This window comes from Podarcis filfolensis, assembly GCF_964270895.1.
Source record: "Podarcis filfolensis genome assembly, chromosome: 1".
Classification (NCBI taxonomy): Eukaryota; Metazoa; Chordata; class Lepidosauria; order Squamata; family Lacertidae; genus Podarcis; species Podarcis filfolensis.
Genome location: NC_139604.1, coordinates 26,610,252 through 26,633,616, shown reverse-complemented (window position 1 = coordinate 26,633,616; position 23,365 = coordinate 26,610,252). Strand labels below are relative to the sequence as shown.

General features: G+C 41.9%; 2 protein-coding genes across 2 annotated transcripts in view; both read right to left on the bottom strand.

Moving 5' to 3' along the window:
• FASTKD1 (FAST kinase domains 1) overlaps window positions 1-10,131 on the bottom strand; it is a 108,068-nt gene extending 97,937 nt beyond the window's left edge. Inside the window, exon 1 of the mRNA XM_083628532.1 lies at window positions 10,025-10,131. The gene's annotated coding sequence lies outside the window, so the exon portion shown is untranslated. The remainder of the gene's footprint in view (window positions 1-10,024) is intronic.
• ITGAV (integrin subunit alpha V) overlaps window positions 1,702-23,365 on the bottom strand; it is a 67,880-nt gene continuing 46,216 nt past the window's right edge. The window contains exons 20-30 of the mRNA XM_083627761.1: window positions 20,685-20,832; window positions 18,904-18,996; window positions 18,646-18,725; window positions 17,240-17,320; window positions 17,012-17,117; window positions 16,085-16,243; window positions 15,420-15,533; window positions 12,022-12,135; window positions 11,818-11,928; window positions 10,440-10,562; window positions 1,702-8,764 (exon numbers count right to left, since the gene is read on the bottom strand). Of these exons, the coding sequence (XP_083483887.1) occupies window positions 8,669-8,764; window positions 10,440-10,562; window positions 11,818-11,928; window positions 12,022-12,135; window positions 15,420-15,533; window positions 16,085-16,243; window positions 17,012-17,117; window positions 17,240-17,320; window positions 18,646-18,725; window positions 18,904-18,996; window positions 20,685-20,832 (1,225 nt within the window). The 3' untranslated portion in view covers window positions 1,702-8,668. The remainder of the gene's footprint in view (window positions 8,765-10,439; window positions 10,563-11,817; window positions 11,929-12,021; window positions 12,136-15,419; window positions 15,534-16,084; window positions 16,244-17,011; window positions 17,118-17,239; window positions 17,321-18,645; window positions 18,726-18,903; window positions 18,997-20,684; window positions 20,833-23,365) is intronic.

Below are 23,365 nucleotides of genomic sequence, written 5' to 3'. Positions count from 1 at the left end.
AGCATGATCATCCCAAACAGTTATGAGGGAATGTTAGTTCAGTACGCATCACTAGTATTGTAGGTATTGTAGTATTGTAGGGAGCTGTGACAATGGACAGCAACACACCTAATGCCAATTGAGCAAGACAGTGGTCAATATCAGTGTTTAGTAGATCTGTACCAGAATCTACTTGACAACTATGGACTGATGGCATAAGCACTTAGGTTGTGCAATCCTTTTTGTTTAGCACTTAGAGGTTTAGGATGCTCTGGGCATAAGGCTGAGTCCTTTAAACCATCTGGCTGTTAGCCACTAATGGCCCTATCACCCAGGCATTTGCTGAAGTATTTTGAGTACAGTAATGTGTCCCCACCCAATCTAATTCTCAGAGCTTCTCAAAATGCAGCTTTAAGGAGGCAGCAAAATTCTCCCTCAAAGAAAGCAGTGTTATTTTAAGCCTGAAGCAGACAGAAAAGGAAGATATAACATAACAGCTTTAGGACAATAGGATTTGGAGGGGGGAAATGAAAATGTGTGTGCACAGCCTAGAGATTTGCACATTGGCATTATCCTGACAATCAGTGAGCTAAGCTGACCCTGTTTCCCAACCTAATAAAGTTTGCTACTGCATTTGTAATAGTAAATATAGCCAGTGCAGGAGAGAAATCCTGTCACCACAATCATTTCTGCACTGCCCCATAAACCAATCAGAAGATAGGTGAAATGATGTGATGCTCAGTAAGCACTACTGTATTCGGTAGGATTCAGTCTTAGGCAAGGGTGTACACTATAGGATTGGAAGATGGCTCAGTCAGCAGAGCATGAGGCTTAATCTCAGGGTTGGACTAGATTACTCTTGTGGTCCCTTCCAGCTCTACAATTCTGATTTTAAGTCTTCTTTGGCCAAGGAAGTTTTCACTGAGAAAGAATAGCTCCAACTTTTTCCTTGCCCTAGCAGATATTTGGTTAAACAACTGAGTTACCTTCCAGCAGAAAAAGCTGAAGGATTTCATAGTGAAACAACACCTGTGAAATTGTGAATCTTGTCTCCTTTCCTCTTACTAAAATCAAAAGGCTGCTGACTCCTAATGTCCTGAGCAAACTGGGGCAACTGGGCATGTGCAGGAAAAAAAGGGGCACCAGGACAGCCGATAGCCAAGGAACTAGTGTAAAACTGATGCAGATGGGCTTGGTTTACAGTGGAAGGGAGGGCTGTGCTTTTGAAGGAAGGGACTAACTTGCCTGCAATGCTGCTAAGTTAATAACAAAGCAGACTGAGACTGACTATAAAGAGGTCAGCCTGGATTTTGTACAAGATCTTGGGACCCCTTGGGGGGCCTTGGGGGCCATTGCCTGGTTTGCCACTGCCCCCCAAATACGGATCCTACCAACCAAAGTGTTGGTAAGCTTACTTCATCCAATTCCCTGCAACTTCATATTCTTACATAATGTTCTCTTTGCAAGCCTTATTAGAGATGGTCTGTTGTAATGTTCAGTGTCTATAGGCCTGCATCATAATAGCAGAGTGAGCATTATTTTCCCTAACCACTTAACTAACACCCATGCACCAGTTTGACTAGCTTTTGCTACTTTATTGTAATGCATTAGTCTTGGGCAGTCCCAGCTAGTTTTATATCAGGAGAAAATGCAAAGCAATTTTGCGAATGTGAAGTCGTACATATCCTGATATTTGTGTTTTGCAAATAAATCCAAAGGACAGAGTGAAATAAGTATTTTATTCATAAATGAACAAAGAAACATTAGTTATCCTACTATTTACATTAAAGATTTATTCAATTGATTTATGCGAACAATTTAAAAATATATCTGACTTTCTTTTCCAAGTGTTTTAACTTCAGTGGATTTGTGGATTAAGGGATGGGCAATGTAGTAAGTCAAGTAATACAGCTAATGTATCTCCTATAGGCTATCTTTACAGCTGCTTTGAGTGACAACAATGATTTATTTGTTTTCAGCATTTAAAATACTATTAATTCACAGAACTTTTATAAGGCTTAAAGTGTAAGTGCTGGTGGATTTTATTTATTGCTTTTCCAAATGCATTTTTTTTTAAATTCCTGAGCATTAACAGTGTGACCATCCTGTTCATGCACAGTCAAACCCAGTTACACATCTGATGTTTCAATGTATTGTTATTTTTTTTAAGGAAACATATACTCTTATTTCTAAGAGAAAGTCTAAAGTGCATTGAAGACTTCCGCCAAATAAATACACAGAAAATATTTTAGGATGCATCTACAACAGCACCTACAATTCCCAGGATTCTTTGGGGGAAGGAATGACAGTGAAATTGGAGTAACAGGTGCAGGTATATGGCATAACATATATTATTTCAGCCTATATCCTATGGAATCACACATAGTAAATTAAAGTGGGTTGTGAGACATCTGAAAAGAAATGTTTGTGTGAGATGTTTAGATAAACAGACTGATGGGCTGAATAGCACTGCAGCGTCCTGAGACAAGAGGGCACATCGTAACCAGAAATTCATATTAGCAAAGTGCATTTATGATATAATTAAGAAAAGGTCTCAGTTATGTGGTAGTTACACTGCCAATCATTGGTTTGTTTAGAAAACGGCGCACATGTTTCACAAACAATAAATCACTACATATATATATAAAAATTAGGAAATGGTGAAATAAAATACACATTCTAAACATCAAGACCACAAACTTAGGCTGGAATCCGAAGATTTATCTTAGACCTGCTGAAAGTCTTATGCTCACCCCATTGAGATGTTTTACTTTTAACAACCCTCCACCCCATGAGAGATCATAAATTACTTTTGCCTCTCCTTTGTCATATTGGCCAGATGTTACAGACAACTCCCTGTCTCCTATCCCCAGTTCCCTGTAATGTCTAGGTGAAAGATGGAGAATCCAGGGCCCTCCAGATGTTGTGGGTCTCCAAGCAACATAGCTCCAGCATAGCTAATGGTCATGGACAATGGGAACTGTAGTCCAACAACATCTGGAGAACTATAGGTGCCCCACCTGTGGTATAAATAGAAACACAGTACAGTGATGTGACATAATTGCACTGTGTTGTGCCTCACCTAATTCATTGTTGGCCAGCTGGGGCAAAGCAGAGCACAGTACAATAATATAATACCATGTGTGTCTTCGGACATTGCAAGGAAGCTCTGGCAATGCTGTTCTTAAAATGTCTAGTTAATCCATGAGTTTGAAAACTCAGCTGAGCAGCATGAAGAACTGTCTAAAGAAACAAACAAATTAAGCACCCATAGATGAATGGCTATTTGGGTTCAGGCCATAGTCTCTCACTGGTTACTATTAGTGTTAAGTAAAATGTGTGTTACTTTTTTAATGGTGGGTTAATTGATGTTGAATTGACATGGAACATTATTGTAAGGTCAGTATCTTTAGAAGAATAAATGTTTGACACAATAGTTGCAGTGTACTATCAGCTCAGTAACAGTACAATTATTATTTTACTTGCAGAAGTTATAAAAAACTAAATAAGTTTGCAACTAGCAAACTTTGCTAACGTACGCGGTGTGTCGCCCAATGTGGGCAATCACATTTCTAGAGCAATTATACAGACAAGGAGGCTGCAAACCTAAGTATTCTTACTAGTGAATACTTTCTGCTGAAAGCAATGGAGCTTACTTCTGATTAATCCTGTGGGTGATCATAATACTATCTAGAGCAGTTACATAGTCACTGTGGTTGCACACCTAAGCAGTATTATTAGTGCACAGGTTCTACTAAAAGCAATGGGGGTTAGCTATGAGTAAACCTACTAAAACCTGCAAGGTCAGTTTAGTATATTTGCTCTCTGCCCTGCTGACCTCTGGGAGACAATATATGCTACATTCATCTCAGGCCAACATGTATGTGAGGTGCCACATTTTATGCTTGTCCTGGGTTTGGCTTTGGTACTAATTCTATAGCAAGGAGACACAGGGAAAAGACAAATGGAAGAGACTGACTTTCAATCTGAAGTGTTTGCACCAATATAAAGTCTTCAGAGAGCCCATAAGATGCACTCAAGTACTTCCTCTCTAGGACCCTGGGATTCTTTATGCAAGTAAAAGAAAAACCCTAAGTGGAATGAGTATATAAATGCATGTTCAACATCAGTGATGACTTGCATAACTATAAGAGATATTGTGTATGAAACAGAAAGTAGAGTTTTCTGCCCAGAAAGTGTTTTGGCTCCCCCCCCGCCACACCTCTGCAAATATTTTCAACTGAAGCAGTTCATACATACCGGGTTAAGTTCACGCATGCTCTTTGAGTGTATTATATTTTCACATGGATATTCCACTTCAACTTCACACACACAACATTCATAACATAAAATCACTTGATACTGCCTTTGAAATAGCCATCACAGGTCAAGCAGGACAGATAGAGGTTTCCGTATGACCTTAAACTCATTTAAAATAAATAAAATTGGGTGTCCTGTGACATGTAACAAACCTGCAAATGTGAATGAATTTTAAGTGACTAGAGATATGCGCAACAGGGAGAGAATGCCCCGACAGAATTACAGCATCTGGTTTTTCCTTAGTGAGGCCTGTATATGTTGATAATTTGGCAAGGAATTAATTAAAACTGGTTATAAAAGATGAATTGCATTTGATATATATATATATATTTTTAAAAAAAGAGCAGCGAACTCAGAAAAACATCAGGCCCCATTCCCAGCCTGTTGATTCAGTTATAATAACATTACATTCCGTTAAATAATTCAATCAACTCAGTACCTCTCAGAATATGCCATGAAAATGAAGCAGTGGTGCACCCATATTAAAGCATAAATGCATTATGGACAGATAGATAGCAGCTCTATCTGCAATAGAATGACAGTGTCTTATGAAGAATGGGTGGTTGGTTTCTGGAAGGGATTTTTATGAAGAGATCACACAGCTCTGTTGATAAGAGCATGAGACTCATAATCTCTTGGTCATGGGTTCAAGCCCCATGTTGGGCAAAAGATTCCTGCATTGCAAGGGGCTGGACTAGATAGCACTTGTGGTCCCTTCCAGCTCTACAATTCTATGATTTTATGGTTTGTTCTAATGGTGTGTATAATAACTTTGAAGGAAATATCATACTATATAATACCACTTTGTATTTTTTAAAAAAGCGGTTGCCTATACATAGTTCATTTGATTATTAGGGAGTCCTATATTAGTGATGGGACACAGGTGGCGCTGTGGTCTAAACCACTGAACCTCGGGCTTGCTGATCGGAAAGCTGGCGGTTCGAATCCCTGCAACGGAGTGAGCTCCCATTGCTCGGTCCCAGCTCCTGCCAACCTAGCAGTTCGAAAGCACGTCAAAGTGCAAGAAGATAAATAGATACCGCTCTGGCGGGAAGGTAAACGGTTTCGCCAGAAGCGGCTTAGTCATGCTGGCCACATGACCCGGAAAAACTGTCTGTGAACAAATGTCAGCTCCCTTGGCCAGTAAAGCGAGATGAGCACTGCAACCCCAGAGACATTCGCAACTGGACTTAACTGTCAGGGGTCCTTTACCTTTACTATATTAGTGACAGGAATGCTTTGGCAAAAAAGCACTGATGTTGCAACATAATGTCTCTCAAATTACGAAACCTCTACCACACACCCCTAACACCACACAGAACTGAAAAACCCAGTGCTACCTTTACATCTTTAATTAATGCATTTTTGTCAGTTTTCTAAATCTTGTTGTTTTCAGATATTTAAATTTAAAGATGCCAAAACTCCCAACACCACTGGGTTGCAGCTGTTAGCTGTGGGAGCATAGGACTACATCTGCTTGTTCACTGAGTTATGTTAAGCTGCAGATAAAAGAAATTCAAATTTCTAGTTAATAATATAAATTGGCAGATTGCTAAACGATATACCACTCGGAAATTTATGCTTTTTGTAACACAGCACACCAAGATGTGTCTATTCAGCAATGAACCTGATTGATAACTCACTCTGGGTTGCAATTCTGTGCACACTTACCCGACAGTAAGCCCCACTGAACAGAATGGGACTTACTTCTGAATAAACATGAATAGGAGTGTACTGTTAAGAAGGATACTTTCAGTAACAGCTATGTCTAGATACAGACCAATAGAACCACAAGGCCAGAAAAAAATATTTATCCATATTTGCTTCAAATTAAGCAGACTGAAGTGACAGGACATAACCATTTGGTTTTGGTTTGGGGGGGTAGCGTTCTTTGTAAATTTTGATGCATAGGCTTTTGCTGTGTACAAAATATATATTCTTCATGAAAAAAATATTAAGTATAAAATGCTTAATATATTTCATTTTGCCTACTTCTGTGACATTCGTTCCTTTAAAAATATTTACATACAGTACAAATTCATTATCTGAATGGTCTGGGAGGGGATATCTAAGAAAAAAGAGATTTGGATAAACTAGAGTACTATTTACAAAGTGTTGCAGTGTCATTGGCCCTTATGGAAGAACACACTGTGTATGTGGCAAAGCAAAACTATCCAATAACTCAGGGTGGAAAGTGGAAACTGATACAATCTGTTGTGTTTTGCAGTTGCAGTTCATGCTTATCAAACAATAGCCTCTTTCAGTATGGCATTTGTATGGAAAGTGCTACTTTGAGCCCCATAGAAGCAATTGTCTTCTCTTTATTCTCTTAAGCCTAGTTCACACCTGCATGCTCATCACTTGATAACTTGCCTGTATGAAAGGGCCATCAGATCTGGCACCATGGCATAGATAGAGCTCTATTTTTCCAGTTGCTCCTAAGTTCACACATTCAGATAACAGTCATCAAGTAGAGTAATCAATATCCCCCCAAAATCAAATGATGTGAATGCATGTGGTGCACTAGGCCCGAGATAAACACTAAAACTTAAGTCCCTTTGTATTTTTCCTCTCACAGAAAATAGAGATGATGTTAAAAATAAATCAGCAATTCAGAACCACATCGCTTTGATAAATTGACCTCATTTCCCAATTTTGGTAGTTCATCTACATGGCACACAGTTGCTCTCATAGTCCGCATTTTTTATTTCTGCAACTAGGCATATCCTTCCCGTTAAATGTACTTACAATACCCCATTTTAGGAAAAGGTAGAAGCACCTAAGACCAAACCTTACAATTCAGCTTCACATTTGCCTTCTTGTGTATTATCGCCTCAGTGGTCACTCTTCTGCAGGAAAGCTCTCCATGAGAGCTCTTTAATATCTGGCCAGCTACCTCTACTGAGGTTTCAGCTTCCTTCCATAGATCAAATCCTGGCAATGATCCCAGAAAGAGTGAAGGTACAGTCGACTTCCTCTGAAATCCCATTCACTTGGAACTGCCCTTTAAGGCTCTTTCCTGCTTAACAACATGCATCCTGCGAGCTGTTCAGAATAAAATGCTTTCCCTTCATTACTCCACTGCTTTCCTCTATGACGATTTCTTTTTTTTAACTTCCTGGCAAATGCAACTATGAGGGGGTCCCACTTGAGACAGCATGACATTGCCACTTAGTATCTTCACTGGGACATGCTCAGCACAGCATGTCTGCTACCACCGCCTGTCAACTTACTTGTACAAACAGGATTCCTTCTTTACATGTCTAAGGGTTTGATCTGTAAAGACCCAGAGCAAAGCCAAGATCTAGAGCGGGATGTGGCCTTCTGAACTCTTCAGTTTTCAACCTTAGGCTGCAGGTAAGAGCTGGAAATTGTGAGACACATCTGATGAAGGCTTCTAGTGGGCTTGTAAGAAGTTACAATTCCAATTCATCTAAGCACCATTTTCTTCACTCCCTCTATTGCCTCTTCTTGCTCATCCTCCAACAGCCTAGTTTTGCTAGAAATAATTCCATTTTGTTTCAAAACTTGCATTTTCAAAGCAGAAGTAAAATTATGCATAGTAAGGTCAAGCAGATATTCTTAATTATTTTTATAATATATTGTGAATGAAGAATTTCCATTTCCTTGTATAGGCTTTGAATTTTCTGAAGTGCGGAAAAGTTATGAAAGGCTAGAAAAGTTATCAGAAGTCTGGTGCACAAAGCAATCATTTCCCAGAGTATGGGTATATTAGTGTCTAGAAAAAGGCTGATGATCTCTCATAAATATTAGGAAACCGAAATAAATCTTTTGCATCTACGAAGTGGACAGCGATTCCTGAAATGGGTACCATACTACAGTACAGTTGTCTTCTATGGCGAACTCACTGAAAATCATATAACTGGAGCAGAACATTGTACGTTTTGTCAATTTAGATGTTTCTGGTTTGAAAATGTAGTGGCAAGTTAAGTACTTCTGAGGATTGGTGAGTACCGTGGAATGGTCCAGCCCAGACAGTCTTCAATTAGTGTACACACAGTTCATTAAACGGATGTAGTAGCTCCAGGTCTTCAAACTCTTGCTAGCAGTTCAAGTTGTACCAATCAACACATTTTATGTCTTTAGCCTTCCGGAGCCGGACAAGCAAGGCTGTGGCACTAAAAATATGCTCATCAGTGCACATGTATTAGTCACGTATGTGAACAGGATTAAATAGGAGGGAGGCTAACATATTGTTAACCTCTGACTACTGTAAATGCCAGAAGACACCTGCAGAGCAATTCTAGACAGTCTGTCCCTCAAGGCAGAAAAAATACACATTTTTTTTTAAAAAGGAAGTTGTTGACCATTCTGAACCTTTTGGTAAATGACACAGCTAAAACACTGCTTAGGCCTCTGATGTCCCTTCTCCATTTTCATGCGGCTGCAGCTGTTCCCTTTCTTGTTCTTCCTGAGGTGGCCGCACACGCTTGAAGAAACCCACCTGTGTTGTAGAGAGAAAGGAAGGAAATACAATGGATATTGGGAGTGACACGGGAATTATCTCTGCCCATAAACACCCCTGGGCCTCACTCATGGGGGTATCAAAATAGTTAAGGCATCCCCACAACAGCTAAACGAATGCAGTCCCCAATTTCAAAAACATTTTACCATGCGCACAGAATCCGCATATGTGTGTGGGACTTCCACATGCCACGCTACTGTTGTTACACGCACAACATCCACATACATAGCCTAGTTGACCCAGCACATCAACAGCGCTTTAAAAATATATTTACTGCTGAACCTCTTGCCACCAACAGAACTCAGCCAGGCCTTCTGCAATAACAGATCTTTAAACATCTGGACGCAGATCTTAAGCAGCCAAGTCATTGTTAGTATTTTAAAACATTTAAATATTTCCCGTGCAAGCTCCTGTTCTGTGAGGTTGGACTGAAAACTGGTATAAGTAATACTCTGAGTAAGCAAACCTGTAAAAGGGCTGGGGAGGGTCCATTTGAATCAACTAGAACCAGAGCTCTCACAGCCGACTGCTACAGAAATCTCAAAGGTTGTATAACATGTTTCCTTTGGTTCTTTTCCTTGTGTTTATCTGAAGCTGCAGCTAAATGGACAAACTCCCTGTTCTTCTACCTGTTTTGTGCTTTCATGTGATTGGGCACGTGTACCTCTACAACCATGTTGAATGCCCCAAAAGATTACTCATCTGATTTCTGTCTTTGGCTACTGGATTTCTGGCTTTGATTTCCAAATATTTATATGGAACACAAAAGGTAAGTCAATTTAGAGGAACTGGGGAACCTTCGGCCATCTTTAGGCTTGGCAGAGGTCCCAGTTAGACAGTTTCCCCAATCCACAGCCTCTTGCCCCGCACCTGACATGAAGTGTAGGGCATATACCGATGTTGCTGGGATGTGCTGCACTACAAAGTGCCCCACTGAGAACTTTCTAATGCAGCCAGTCAACAGGCTGGCAGAGGAAATAGGTCCATTTTAATTGAAACCTGTCTGCAAACCAAAAGGGCACATTCTTTGTGCCCATCAGCTGATCTCCTTTGCGGGTGTACTGCCAGTGCCCATCAGTGGATTTGTGCCCAGTGATCCCCTCTGGAGAGGTCATCTTGGGGGATTGACAGGTGGTCAGTCCCACCCATCTTTCAAAGTTTCTTTGTGGCAGAGGTAAGGATCTGGCCCACTGACTGGATCTAGTTCCCCACCCATGATTTAGAGCAGCCTTTCTCAACCTTGGGTCCCCAGATGTTTTTGGCCTACAACTCCCATCATCCCTGACCACTGGTCCTGTGAGCTAGGGGTCATGGGAGTTATAGGCCAAAAACATCTGGGGACCCAAGGTTGAGAACCACTGATTTAGAGGCTTCTTCCCCCTAGGTTGAACCTACTCAGAAATAAGCTCCACCAAGTTCAATGGGAGCTAATCACAGACGAGTATAGGAGTGCACTCTGAAAAGTACCATAGTACAATAAAATGAGCCAGGATAGCTCAGTAGGTTAGAGCGTGGTGCTGATAAAGCCAAGGTTGCAGGTTCGATCCCCATATGGGACAACTGCATATTTCTGCATTGCAGGGGGTTGGACTAGATGATCCACAGGGTCCCTTCCAACTCTACAGTTCTATGATTCATTAAAGACACCACTTACCCTGTACATTATAAAGACTAGAAGTGCCAGAAGTAAGAATCCTGCTAAGACGGCTAGTATGATTACCCAGACTTGCACGGTCATGGGTGCTGGCTGAATACCCCACAGGATATTCGTGGTAACCTAAAGAGGAGGAGATGACAACATATTTTATAGAGAAACAATGTAGAGCGTTGGAGGGATATGCTTTGGAAATTCTTCATGATTCACTTGCATGTGGCACACCAGTGGGCACAAACAAACACTGTTCAACAAAAGGGAAGGAGCAAGGTTTTCCTGGCCTATGTTTGTGTGTATGCTGTGATTTGGCAGGAGCAAAATCTGGCACTGCTTGCCGAATTGCTTGTAAGATAAAGGTAGCTTCTGGTCGGAAGATGATCGCATAGCTTCACTGGCTTGGATTTTGAGTTTGCTCCCACTGATGGGAATATGCTTGAGTGGTATTCACTCACAGGATACTTGATGGCAGAAGTGGGAGAGGCAAGCTTAATCAGTACCCTCCTTTGCCCTGCAGCCCCTTGCACCCTCTGAAAATCTGCTGTGGAGGTTTGGAGGAATCTCCGAATCGCCTCCCCGCTACCGGAGCAAAAGTCTTCCATGAACAGAAGTACAGTTGTACCTTGGAAGTCGAACGCAATCCGTTCTGGAAGTCCGTTCGACTTCCAAAACGTTTGGAAACCAAAGCGTGGCTTCTGATTGGCTGCAGGAAGCTCCTGCAGCCAATCAGACACCACAAAGCCCCATCGGACGTTTGGCTTCCAAAAATAGTTCGCAAACCAGAACAGTCACTTCTGGATTTGTGGCGTTCGGGAGCCAAAATGATCGAGAACTAAGCTGTTCGAAAAGCAAGGTACGACTGCAGTCCTTCCATTTGCGGAAGGTTATTAGGGCCAATTAAACACCACTGAAGCCTCCATGCTGTCTAGCTTAATATTGCTGGCTTTGATGGTGATAAATCTGCTGAAGTTCAGGGCTGCAATCTTGTGCACATTTACATGGAAATAAGCCTCGATAGAATACATATGTCCTAGGTAAACATGCATAGGATTGGGTCTGCAATTGTGTGATTAGTTGATTGTAATGCAATGGGCTGGCTCCGAGTTCTGTGCCAATGCTATTCTGTATGCCAGCGCCAGACACGAACCCATTCTGGAGCAGCAGTGTGAAGGCTGCATCTAAAGCTTTTAATTGAAGGCTAAAATTTAATTAAAAGCTTCAGCACCATGCGATAAAACTGAATGAGCCCAACAATCCACGATTTAATATAGGACAATACAAACACTGGAAGCAGATCAGATGCGTGTTTCATTTTGACAACTCTTTTCAGCTTAATTGTGTTGCCCTGGGTCACGCTAATTTTGAATATCAAATAGCTTACTATTGTAGAATTGTGGACATCTTCGGGAAAGGAAAGATTCTTGTAAGGGAACTCGATAACGCTGAAGGAAGCGGATGATTTGAGAGAATAAGAGTGGTTCTGGTTTTCTTTCTGTGATGGGGATGATAAGAAAGAAAATGTCAAATTAGAACCCATATTATTCAGGGGCAGGCAGATGTCGTAGAAACAGCAATGGATGCTTACGTTCATGAAAGTCTGAGTCCAAAGGCGAGATTTTAAATACAGAATTGCCGTCTTCTCCCTCTCTAGGCGACCCACTTGGCAGAATATCTTTAAACATTCTGCAGTTCCGCAGCCCTAAGGTTAAAACAATAGGAGAGGAAGAGCTGTACATGAGTTTTCAGATGTTATGTTCAAAGGAAACTGGTACCACAGAGCTATCCATGCTTCCATTTACTTCTTGATTTATTTCTTATGCGTTGGATCCACCTCCTGAGAGCTGCTTATAATGCTATTATTACTACAATGGTGACCTAACATGTTTGGTGGTGTAACAATTACTACACCCTGCTTGGGCACCACTGCAGCGAGACTTTGAATTACGCTGCTGGTAACTTGTGTGATATTCATACCAAATGTTGAAGTTTGGGTAAAGGGAGTAAAGTGTGAATAAAAAGCATATGGTCCTGAACCATTTTTAGCTAGATCTCCCTGGCTAAATTTACCTACGTACATTTCCACTATAGCATTCACCAAAATGTCTGGGAACTAACAGCAACTTGTTTTCCCCTGAAGATGTTTATTTCATGTAAGTAGACTGGCATGAAACAACATTTCTGCCTGTTATCTCATTCCCTTTCCTGCTCCAGTTTCTTCAGCTAGAGAACAGACTGTCAAAGCTACCCTGGATGCTTCAAAGAAACAGCAAGAAGAAATCTCATGTGTTCTTGTTCTTAATCTTATTCTATTCAATGAGATTTCTTCCAGCAAGAATATTATTAGCTCAACAATGGAAGCAAGAGGAAATGCCAACAAAAGAAGAATGGCAAATGAAATTGATGGACTATGCTGAGCTGGAGAGACTAACAGGGAAAATTCGAAACCAGCAGGACCAGACTTTCCTAAAGGACTGGAAGAAATTTATGTTGTATCTGAAAGTCAGTTGTAATTACCTAACATTGCTTGTAGGGTTACAAGAAGTTTTGTAAGGAGGGCTATATAAATTACTGTGAAAAGGACTAAGATCGCTGATGTAAGATTGGACTTTTAGCAATAAACATTGTAATAAAATGCAAAATCAGAAAGGAATTTAGAAAACCATTAGATGTGGTTGAAGGAAGTATTAGGCTGTGATAGCCAAAGATTTGCTATGTTGTTTTGGAGTTGTTATGTTGGAAAATTTGTGCAAAATCCAATAAAAATTATATTAAAAAAAGAAAAAAGAAATCTCATGTGTTGCTTGCACCTCCTCTATCCATGCTTCCAGGTCTTATCTATTGCTGTGGGTGGGGAAAGATGCATGTTCCATGAATGAGGGCACCTGAGATGAGATGTGGACAGATGTGGACAGATAGAGAGAAGAAACAGAAATAGTTCCATTAGTATAGGATGGAATTATTTTTTGTCAAGTGACACCATGGAAATTCAGAATGCAATTTTTTTAAATGCCCATTTTTCATGAATACAGCCATGCTCTGTGATTTCATGCGCATACAGTTCTAAGCAAAATTAAGGTGGAGAATAACAAGGGTGCCTTTTTTGGGTGTGCTTTCCTTTTCATCATACCTACAATAATAAAGCACCTTTTGGATACAGGAGGCAGCACCCTTGAACTGTGAAACCACAAGGCACAAAGGTCATCAGCACATGATTTTGAGAATCCCATTGTCCTTGACTTTTCCATTCCTGGAAAGGCTTGGAACAATGAGTTATTTGTCAAGCTGGCAAATCAGTTGTAGAGGTTTGCACCTCGTATATCACAGGCATCTGAAGTGCAATAAACATGCAGCATTAAATCATCTCTCGCTAGGGCCATTAAAATCCAATATTTGCTACCCTGCAGTGGCTGATGTAATGCTGTAACCTCTTCCTCCTGATCATGGGGAAAACATTGCAGCAGCAGCTGCAGGCATGCATGTTGCATTTCAAATTGCCATTGCTGTCACCCAAATGCAGAGGGGATGGGGGAATATGCCAGTGGCAAAGGATGTAGATGTGCACCATTTGTGTGTGTCCCATGTTAGGATTTTGTGGCTCTGGGTTATCTAAGTCATGTGTACGATTATTCATACCATGCAAAGTATTTACATACATTTAAATGAGTTACACCCACTTATTCTGAGAACTCCAAATGAGCTTAGCATGCTCAGTCTGAATCAGTTGTTCTAGTGGTTATAAATCATTCCGTATAAGGATTTTTCTCAGAGGCATTGCTAGTGGAACATCCCAGGGAACTAGAATTGCAATACTCAGGCTCTAAGAGGTTTTGAATTTGAGAAACGTAACCTAGCAAGCAATATATGCTAAGGTCACTGTAAAACGGCCCTCAGGAATCTTTCATAGAGTCGGTTCCCTTCCAACCTTACAGTGCTTTGAATCCTACAGCTGGTACAGTCTTGGCTGACCACTTATTGCAACCCCTGGTGGCAACCTCAGCTGGTGTGCAATTTACAACCAAACCAAAAACAGTGCCTGCAAAAGAAGAGGTGCAAAGTTGCAGAGTGGTGTCTGCAGCGATTTGGATTCTGCAACCCTGCTTAATTCACTGGGCTCCTTCAGAAAGGGAATTTAGATAATACCCCCATGTAATTTGCAGGTTTAAATAGTGCTGAGCCAACACACCTGGCACTATACACCTAGAAGCATCACTACACACCTAGAAACATACACCTGATGTTTTAATATATGCTGTAAGCCACCCAGGGTGGCTGGGGAAACCCAGCCAGATGGGTGGGGTATAAATAATAAAAGTATCATCATCATCATCATCATCATCAAGGCAAAATTATCTGTAGTTCACAGGTATCTCTGGTAAGGGGAACTTGCATTGCTAAATATCCAAAGGGAGCTATGTACCATATTCTCTCTCATTCTCACACACTCCCCTGTTATGATGTATGCCCATAACAGTCTTCCCCTAGTCCAAATCAAATCTTGATTCAATGATAGGAACTGCCTTATACTGAGTCAGATCATTTGTCCATCTCTGTTGACTGGCAGTGGTTCTCCAGTATTTTGGACAGCAATTTAATCAGCCTCTCCAGCCCCCACACTGAGAGATGTTCAAATACACCATGTTGCATGTTTTGTGTTAATCAGGATGTCTTGCATTACATAGGTACCATATAGCAGGTCTCTACTCATCAAAAAGCATCTGATCAGTTTCGATCTCCCGTGAGTGAGGCAGTAGGGCCTAGGCATCTTTACCTAAAGACAGAGGCAGGCTGCCAAAGGTTTGGGCAACCATCCCACCAGCTTGCTCACCTCTTTTCTCAGAGTTTCCCTAACCAATCTGTCCGTCATGGTCAATCAGGCCTATGCATCTATATGAGAATCTGCTTTACAGAGCAATCCCTTGGGACACATGAAGCATACCTAAGATTCTCAAACTTTTCTCAAACAAACCAATAAACAGACGTTACCAAAGTTTGTACATCTCCCTCAGCTGTGCTGAGGTCCCTCCGGTTGACATTGTGACTGCGGCTATCTCCTCCATTTGTTGTTTCATTCTTTTCATCTTGGTGAGGCGTTGACATCTACAGCATCAAGAAGGGTTCGATTATCAGTACGGATTGGTGACACATTCCTAAACACTTTGTGGATGGGTGAACAGCATACATTGGAAATCGAGAGCGATAAACGAGATACCAAAAAGCCCACGGCCATTTTGAAATGGTCACTTGCCCTGTCCGCATTCAGGGAACTGCTGTTGTCAAGTGAGCCCACAAGGGAATGGGCTGGTTAGGGAGTGAGGTGACTTCAACCAGATCTTTAGTGGGGAAGGTCTATGCTGCTGAGCAGACGAGATGAGAGTATGTTTGCATCATCACCCTCCCAAGGTCACTTCATTTCTCCCTGTATCTCTCTTCTCTAACAAATTCGCTCAACATTTGCACAGAAGAACCTCTTTGCCCAAGCATTTGGGCAGATACAAGCGAACAACCGCTGGATTCCCCGCTGCCCCTTTTGATGACAAGTTGAATATTCTTTAGCATTATAACCACTAACAATGATTTGTATTGCTTTAAACATTCAAGACAGATGGATTGCTCAGTACACGGAAAATCTGAAGATGCTTTCGACTTACCTTAATTTTTAGCGGGTTAATCTCCATATCGGAAGTGCAGTTCATGGGGCCTTCAATTTCATATTCCATAATATACAACAGGGTGTTGTTGTTATACTTGTAAGGCCACTGAAGATTGAGCATCACTTTGCTGACAGCACTCGGGCCATTGTTTCTGAGCTAGTGAGAGGCAGGAGAAACAAATGACCACGAAGAACGATGCTATTTTCACTCTCGCAGTACAATCCTATCCCCTCCTATGGCTATTGTGGCATATGCCCCAACAACTTGTCTGTGAGCACAGCCAGGCAGTCCTATGCTATTTTAAAGGCCATCCAGATGTTGTTGGACTACAACTCCCCTCATTCCTGACCATCGCTCATGTTGGCTGGGGATGATAGAAGCTGCAGTCCAATAGCATCTGAAGAGCCAACATTGGGTTGACCACAGCAAATCCCTCTGCTCTTACCTATCTCAAAGCTGTGTGACATTGGTTCAGAACTGAGCCACTTGCCACTACAGATGTTAGAACGGAAAATCCCGCCCCACTCCTCAGGTCTCCAAAAGCCCTTGTGTAACGCTTTTGTAATACATATTTGTTATGTTAAATACCGCCCAAAGGTTGTGAAGCACCTGGCAGGCTACAGTACAGTGACTCATGGGTTGTGTTTGGCTTGGCAGGTAACACATTTTTCAGGCATGTTCTTAAGTCTTTCTGTTCTGTTTCTGGGGGAGAGAGGAGGGTAGAAGGGTGGTCTCGGTACCATAAATGCATGAACACACCTTGACGTGTGACATCCCTGCATACAGTACTAAGCTGTCTGGTGGACCTCACTCTGCAGGTTTGCAGCCCACAAGGCCATCTGATTAGTTTACCATTCTAGCAAGAGGTAAGGCGTGATTCTAGCAGGCATGGCCTTCTGGTTACAGCCTTGAGCACAGATTTACCTCGTAGATGTGTTGAACCAGAGGCCCGATGTCATCCTCCGTTTCTGGATTCTCCTTGGGTTGCCAATTAGGAATTGGGAGAAAAAGATGATCCGGAGAAGAAACCCTAAAATTACACAAGGAGCGCACAATAACCACCAGGCACCATGAGCATGCAGCATAAGCCGCATAATTGTGAAATGAAGGAAACGAGGCTCTAGCTACAATGGCACCAAGGCCATCACTCACCCTCTGATTTCGACAACTGCTAAGATGGCCAGGTCCACCTGATAAGATGTCACGGGGCTTAGGTTGTTGTACATGTTAGAGCTGTGAAACAATGCAATGCCATAGCGAGTCAAGTCATGTGCTGCTGTCGAAGGTAAAAGGAAGGAGGTTCTACCCTACAAGTGGCATGCGCTGAAAGCACACGGTTCAGTTCAGTAGCCCATTTCAAGTGAGTTGCTTTTCCTACAATGCCTGAAGAGTGGCTGCTTTCTGAGAACTTTCTCCTTTAAATCAGAGGTGGGAAGCTAGTGGCCTTCCAGACATTGTTGGGCTATGACAGGGGTCAGCAACCTTTTTCAGCCATGGGCCGGTCCACTGTGCCTCAGACCATGTGGTGGGCCAGACTATATTTTGGGGAAAAAAATGAACGAATTCCTACGCCCCACAAATAACCCAGAGATGCATTTTAAATAAAAGGACACATTCTACTCATGTAAAAACATGCTGACTCCCGGACTGTCCGCGGGCCGGATTGAGAAGGCGATCGGGCCGAATCTGGCCCCCGGGCCTTAGTTTGCCTACCCATGGGCTACGACTTTGATCTTCTCCAATCACTGGTGATGCTGTTTGGGGCTTATGGGAGTAAAACACTATCAGGAGGGTCAAAGGTTTCCTATCCCTGCATTTAAAGGGCAGCAAACTGTCAATTTAGAGGCCAACCTTTGGAATTTTTTGCCTCACGTAACAAAATCTGTCAGGCTCTCTCTGGCCAGAAGTTTCATTGGTCTTAAGACAGCCATTTAAAAGAGGAATGCAATCCAATATAAACACTCTTTCTTTCTTTCTCTCTCTCTCTCCAACTCACTCTGTACATCCCATTTTGGAGATGCGCAAATCAATACATTCCTTTTACAGCGTATGTCAACTAATATGCTGAGTATCTCAGTCTTTGCGGTTAAATGTAATATATTGGCAATGCAGTCCTGACTGATGTTAGATTTCAGGTTTTTAAAACAATAGATTCTGGAAGAGAGGCAGCAGCCTTTTAAATGCAAAAGGCCACAGGTACATGAAGATCCTCAAACAAGATTTCATTTATGACATTAACGGGCAAAATGTTTTAATGATAGATTGTTTCTTTTTAGACTGCATGGTGCTTGGAGATTTCTGAAACATGTGAGATACGCATACATGCTTTTAAATAAATTAAGAAAATGGCTAAAAAGGGAAGTCGGTGGTATTAAATTGGAAATGTGTGTGTGAGTGTGTGTATATGCACCATATAATTACATTGTTGCAATTTAATATTCTTACAGACAATAATATTACTATTATTTATAATTTAATTCCATTTCTGCCTGGTCCCCCCCCCATTTCAATAGCAGCCCCAGTTATTAGGTGAGTACACAGTGCTAAGTGTCCCATACCTACGAATCTGTAGATCAAACTTCACAAAGGTGTCCATCTCAGATTCCTGATGAACACTAAAATGGAGGCCGGCTGAAAGCTTGAACACAAAAGAAGATGTACAGGATTTAACATGTGACAGTTGGAAAGAGGTTGGTTTAACCCGTCGTGTGGCTCATCCAATTAACCAAAAGGCAGTCAGTATGAGGCTGCCTCCCAAACCAGCAAACCCTGCTGCTGTAGGCATAGGGTTCTCCTTAGTTTTTGTTAATTCTTACTTTTGTTCCTGCTTTCATTGGATTCCCAAGGTCGCAGACAACTAGCCGGGTTTTATTCTCAGTTTTAAATGCGCATGAAAGCCTTGCCAAATCCTGCAGTGAAACAAAGGTGACTTTTTTCAGTGAAGAGCACAATACTTATCATTCTCTAAGCACGTTCTCCTTCTGACATATAATGATATTTATTGTCTGCACTGAATTCTTTAGCACTTCCAATGGTTATGAGCGGTCTATCAAACATGACATTTTAGGGTTCAGAACCTGTCTCTCCGCTGGCAAGTGTGGTGCAAAGATCACTAGAGTTTTTCAAGTCCAGAGAAAATAATCCATTATCAGGCTGCAATCTCCAAGCACACACTTACCTAGATGTAAGAGAGGGAAAGAGTGATTTGTTCCATTGTGCATATGACTAAAGAGGAAATTGAACTTGGGTCCAAGTTCGGAACTGTATTGACAACACCAAAATGGCTTCCAAATGGGCAATGCTGCTTTGTTTAAGGCAGCGACATTTCATCAGTACTCTAGCAGGCCAGCTCCATTACTTAGGCAATAGTACAGTCGTACCTTGGATCCCAAATGCCTTGCAAGTCGAACGTTTTGGCTCCTGAACGCCGCAAACCTGGAAGTGAGTGTTCCGGTTTGTGAACGTTCTTTGGAATCCGAACATCCAACGGGGCTTCCATGGCTTCTGATTGGCTGCAGAAGCTTCCTGCAACCAATGAGAAGCCACGCTTTGGTTTTCGAACATTTTAGAAGTTGAACGGACTTCCGGAACGGATTCCGTTTGACTTCCAAGGTATGACTGTATTACCAAAACATTTATTTTTTAAAACTTCACCTAGAACTTGGGCTCCTAAATCTTCTTTAAGATACCAATACAGTCAGTTGCTAACAACTCTGAAGTAAATCCTGAATGCATCATGGCGGGGGAATCTTGACATGGCAGAATTTTTCTGGTGCATTTATTGCGCTGTACAGTCTTAATTATTGCTCTGTTAGGGACAAAACAGCAACAGCTAAGGCACTTATCCCAGTCCCTTGGGATCGCCCCGTTCATTTCCCAAGGTGTAAGAGCATGAGCCTGAATTAATTTAATTACCAAATGTGTGGCTCTAAGCACCTCAACAGAAATAGCTTTGTCTTAGCAGCCTGGCTCGCTTTGCACAGACTGCTCTCTGTTGCTAGACAAGACACCTCTCTCCCGGTTTAGGAGAGGATTATCCAGCTTTATCTTCCAGCTGGCAGGTCCACACTGTTCATCAGCACCATATGATCAACTAAAAGGGATGAAGCAAAATAGCCACAAAAGGTGGCACTTTTAAGCTTTGCCTAACAGCTTCCTTACTTTAAATGTTAAGAAGACATTTTGAAGGAAGGAAAATGATTATATTTATAATGTGAAATTACTGAGGCCTATCATGAAGAAACCCGGATGCAGAGGCAAGAAAGCACCCCCCCCCACCAAGTGAAAGTTTGGGTTACACTGAACTAGCGTTTGATGAGAGTGTGTGACATGGTAGACAGAACTATGGTTTGGGATGTGGGTGACCCAGGTTCAAATCCATGCTTAGGAGCCTGAAGCTCAATGAATGGTCTTGTCTAAAGCTCACTGTAGTTGCATAGACCTGTTTCCCTAGCAGTCTTATTCCATGTCCCATTTGTAATGTACAGATCTTCTGATCATGTGAGCAGCCCACTCATATTGCTGCTTCCTACACCAATTGTTTGAAACACAAACTTGTTGCAATAAATTCTGCTCACAGCGTACTCACTAGACTTACCTCCTTGTTGCGAACTATGCCAATGAAGTCTGCTTGAGGTGGGACGGTAACAAAGAGTTCAGCTTCATAGGCTCCCTCTCCTAGGTTCTCGGCATTGACGACCAGGGTTAAAGGATTCTCATCCCCAATATAGATCTGCTTCTGATCACTGCACAAGACCAATATGGAACAAAAGTGAGGCCTCTGGATCAGTGTTTCTCAACCTGTTGGTCATGACCTGCAAGTGGCTTGTGGGCTTTATAATAAACCCCAAATGATGTTTACTTTTAATCCTTAACTGGCCTGATGAATACCTCTTACAATGTTTTATCTGAAAGGCTCAACATTTTAACACTTGGGAGCCACTCTCTGCAGGTTGGCAGCAGATCCAGTGACCGCTCATTGTGAGGTGCTTGTACAGGGAATAATAATAATAATAATAATAATAATAATAATAATAATAATAATAATAATTTATTATTTATACCCCACCCATCTGGCTGGGTTTCCCCAGCCACTCTGGGCGGCTTCCAACCGAAAATTAAAAACAATACAGCATCAAACATTAAAAACTTCCCTAAACAGGGCCGCCTTCAGTTGTCTTTTGAAAGTAAAATAGTTGCTTACTGCCTTGACATCTGCTGAGAGGGCGTTCCACAGGGCAGGCGCCACTACCAAGAAGGCCCTCTGCCTGGTTCCCTGTAACCTAACTTCTTGCAGTGAGGGAACCGTCAGAAGGCCCTCAGAGCTGGACCTCAGTGTCTGGGCTGGACGATGGGGGTAGAGATGCTCCTTCAGGTATTCAGGACCGAGGCTGTTTAGGCCTTTAAAGGTCAGCACCAACACTCTGAATTGTGCTCGGAAGCCAGTGGGAGCCAATGAAGATCTTTCAGGACCGGTGTTATATGGCCTTGGGAATTGTGTGGTATGACTGTTACAGCTTGCATCTTATGCACAAGCACAATTAAAAAAACCAAACCCTTCCTGTATGAGCACCTTGTGGTGAACAGTGATTGAATCTGCTGCTAGGGTTTGTTAAACGGTAAGTTTGCTTAGAAACAGAAGTCTGAACACGTGCAAAACCATTTTGCAACTGATGCCATGAAGTTGCCTTTGTTCCAAAATAACAACCCACTGAACTGTCATGTGTGGGGACCCTCAAAGATAATTTTTGGAAATTGAGGTTAGCTAAATTTTGGCTTCATGTTGCTAAGTATCCTGAGCTTGCTGATGAAGCAATCTCCATGCTGTTGCCATTTGATAGTACATATCTTTGCAAGACAGCCTTTTCAGCAATGACTGCTGTGAAGATGAAATACAAAAGCAGGCTATGTATCAATAATGATCTGAGACTATGTCTGACAACCATCAAACCCCACATTGATCTACTCTTCAGCAAAATGCAAGCTCAGCCACCCCACTGATACTTGCCAAGATGGACTTTGTTGTGAATAAAACTGTCAAAACCACTCATACTTTTTTTACACCTGACATGGCTTTAGTATCTGTATGTTTCTGCAATACATTTTTATAGCTTGTGATTGAATATCCTGCAATCAGATGGTTGGTGTCCTTACATTCCCACAAATATGAATAACTTTGAACGTACTATAAAAATTTCAACAAATCCCACATAAATGCTATTAATTTTTTGCTTGGATGTCTCAAGTAACGGTTATAGAAAAACAAAAACTTGCAGTTAAAATAAACGAAACCAACAGCTGCCAAATGTCTAAGGTCCAAAATCCATGTGATAATCAGTGGGTCACCATGCCAAATACATTTAGACTTGTGGGTTGACCTCTCAAAAAGGTTGGGAACCACTGCTCTAGATCAATGTGTTTCCATTGCTGTGTTAAAATCATAGCCTAGCACAGCCCCTCACCACAAAAAACCTTATTGAGTCTGGGGGCATATCTGGGAAACTATTAAACCTATAGGCACCACAAAATGCCCATTCCACAGAAGAAAACTGGTGATGTACAAACCCTGCCCCCACAGCAAAACGTCTAAACGGCTCAAAACGAAAACATAGCAAAAGAAAACTGGCCTCACATCTTCCACAAAAAAACCTGACACCTGTGACCAAAGAATTTCAAAAAGCAAAACAAAAACCCAACTAATTTAAAAATTGGGTTGTAGGGGGGCTGGGTAGGTACTAAATAGTCTGTTCAAGGGTGCCACATTGGAGACTTCAGGCCCAGTGAGGTACTAGCATCACTCTGACATTGCACTCATTAGATCAGCAGAGTGCTTTTCAAAAACAGGTGTTCCCCAAGCACAAAAATCGCAGACTAAACGGTCCATCCTTCAGAAAATGCTTCTTCCACTTAAGCACATTTCTTCAACACCAGAGTATTACAGACACTTGCCCACCCACCGCTGTAGCTCCCCACCCACTACAGCACATTAAACGTTTGAAAGAGCCTGTGGCAACACTTCTCCTAGGTGCTCCCAGGAACAACTTCATTTGTAAACTGCCAAGGTCATGCTACACATTAGCAGAACTGTACAGAAACAATTGAACGGCCAGCTATAGCAGAGGGCTTGGTATTGTGCTGTTTCCAGCTAAACAGCAGAGTCAGAGAATTGTAGATTCTTGAGGATCATCTAGTCTTCTCAGAACTCAAAAGCAGGGCATAAAGAGGGTATTTTGCTGCGCAGAAGACAGACTGCGGGTAGTGCAGCTTGGCAAAGGTACA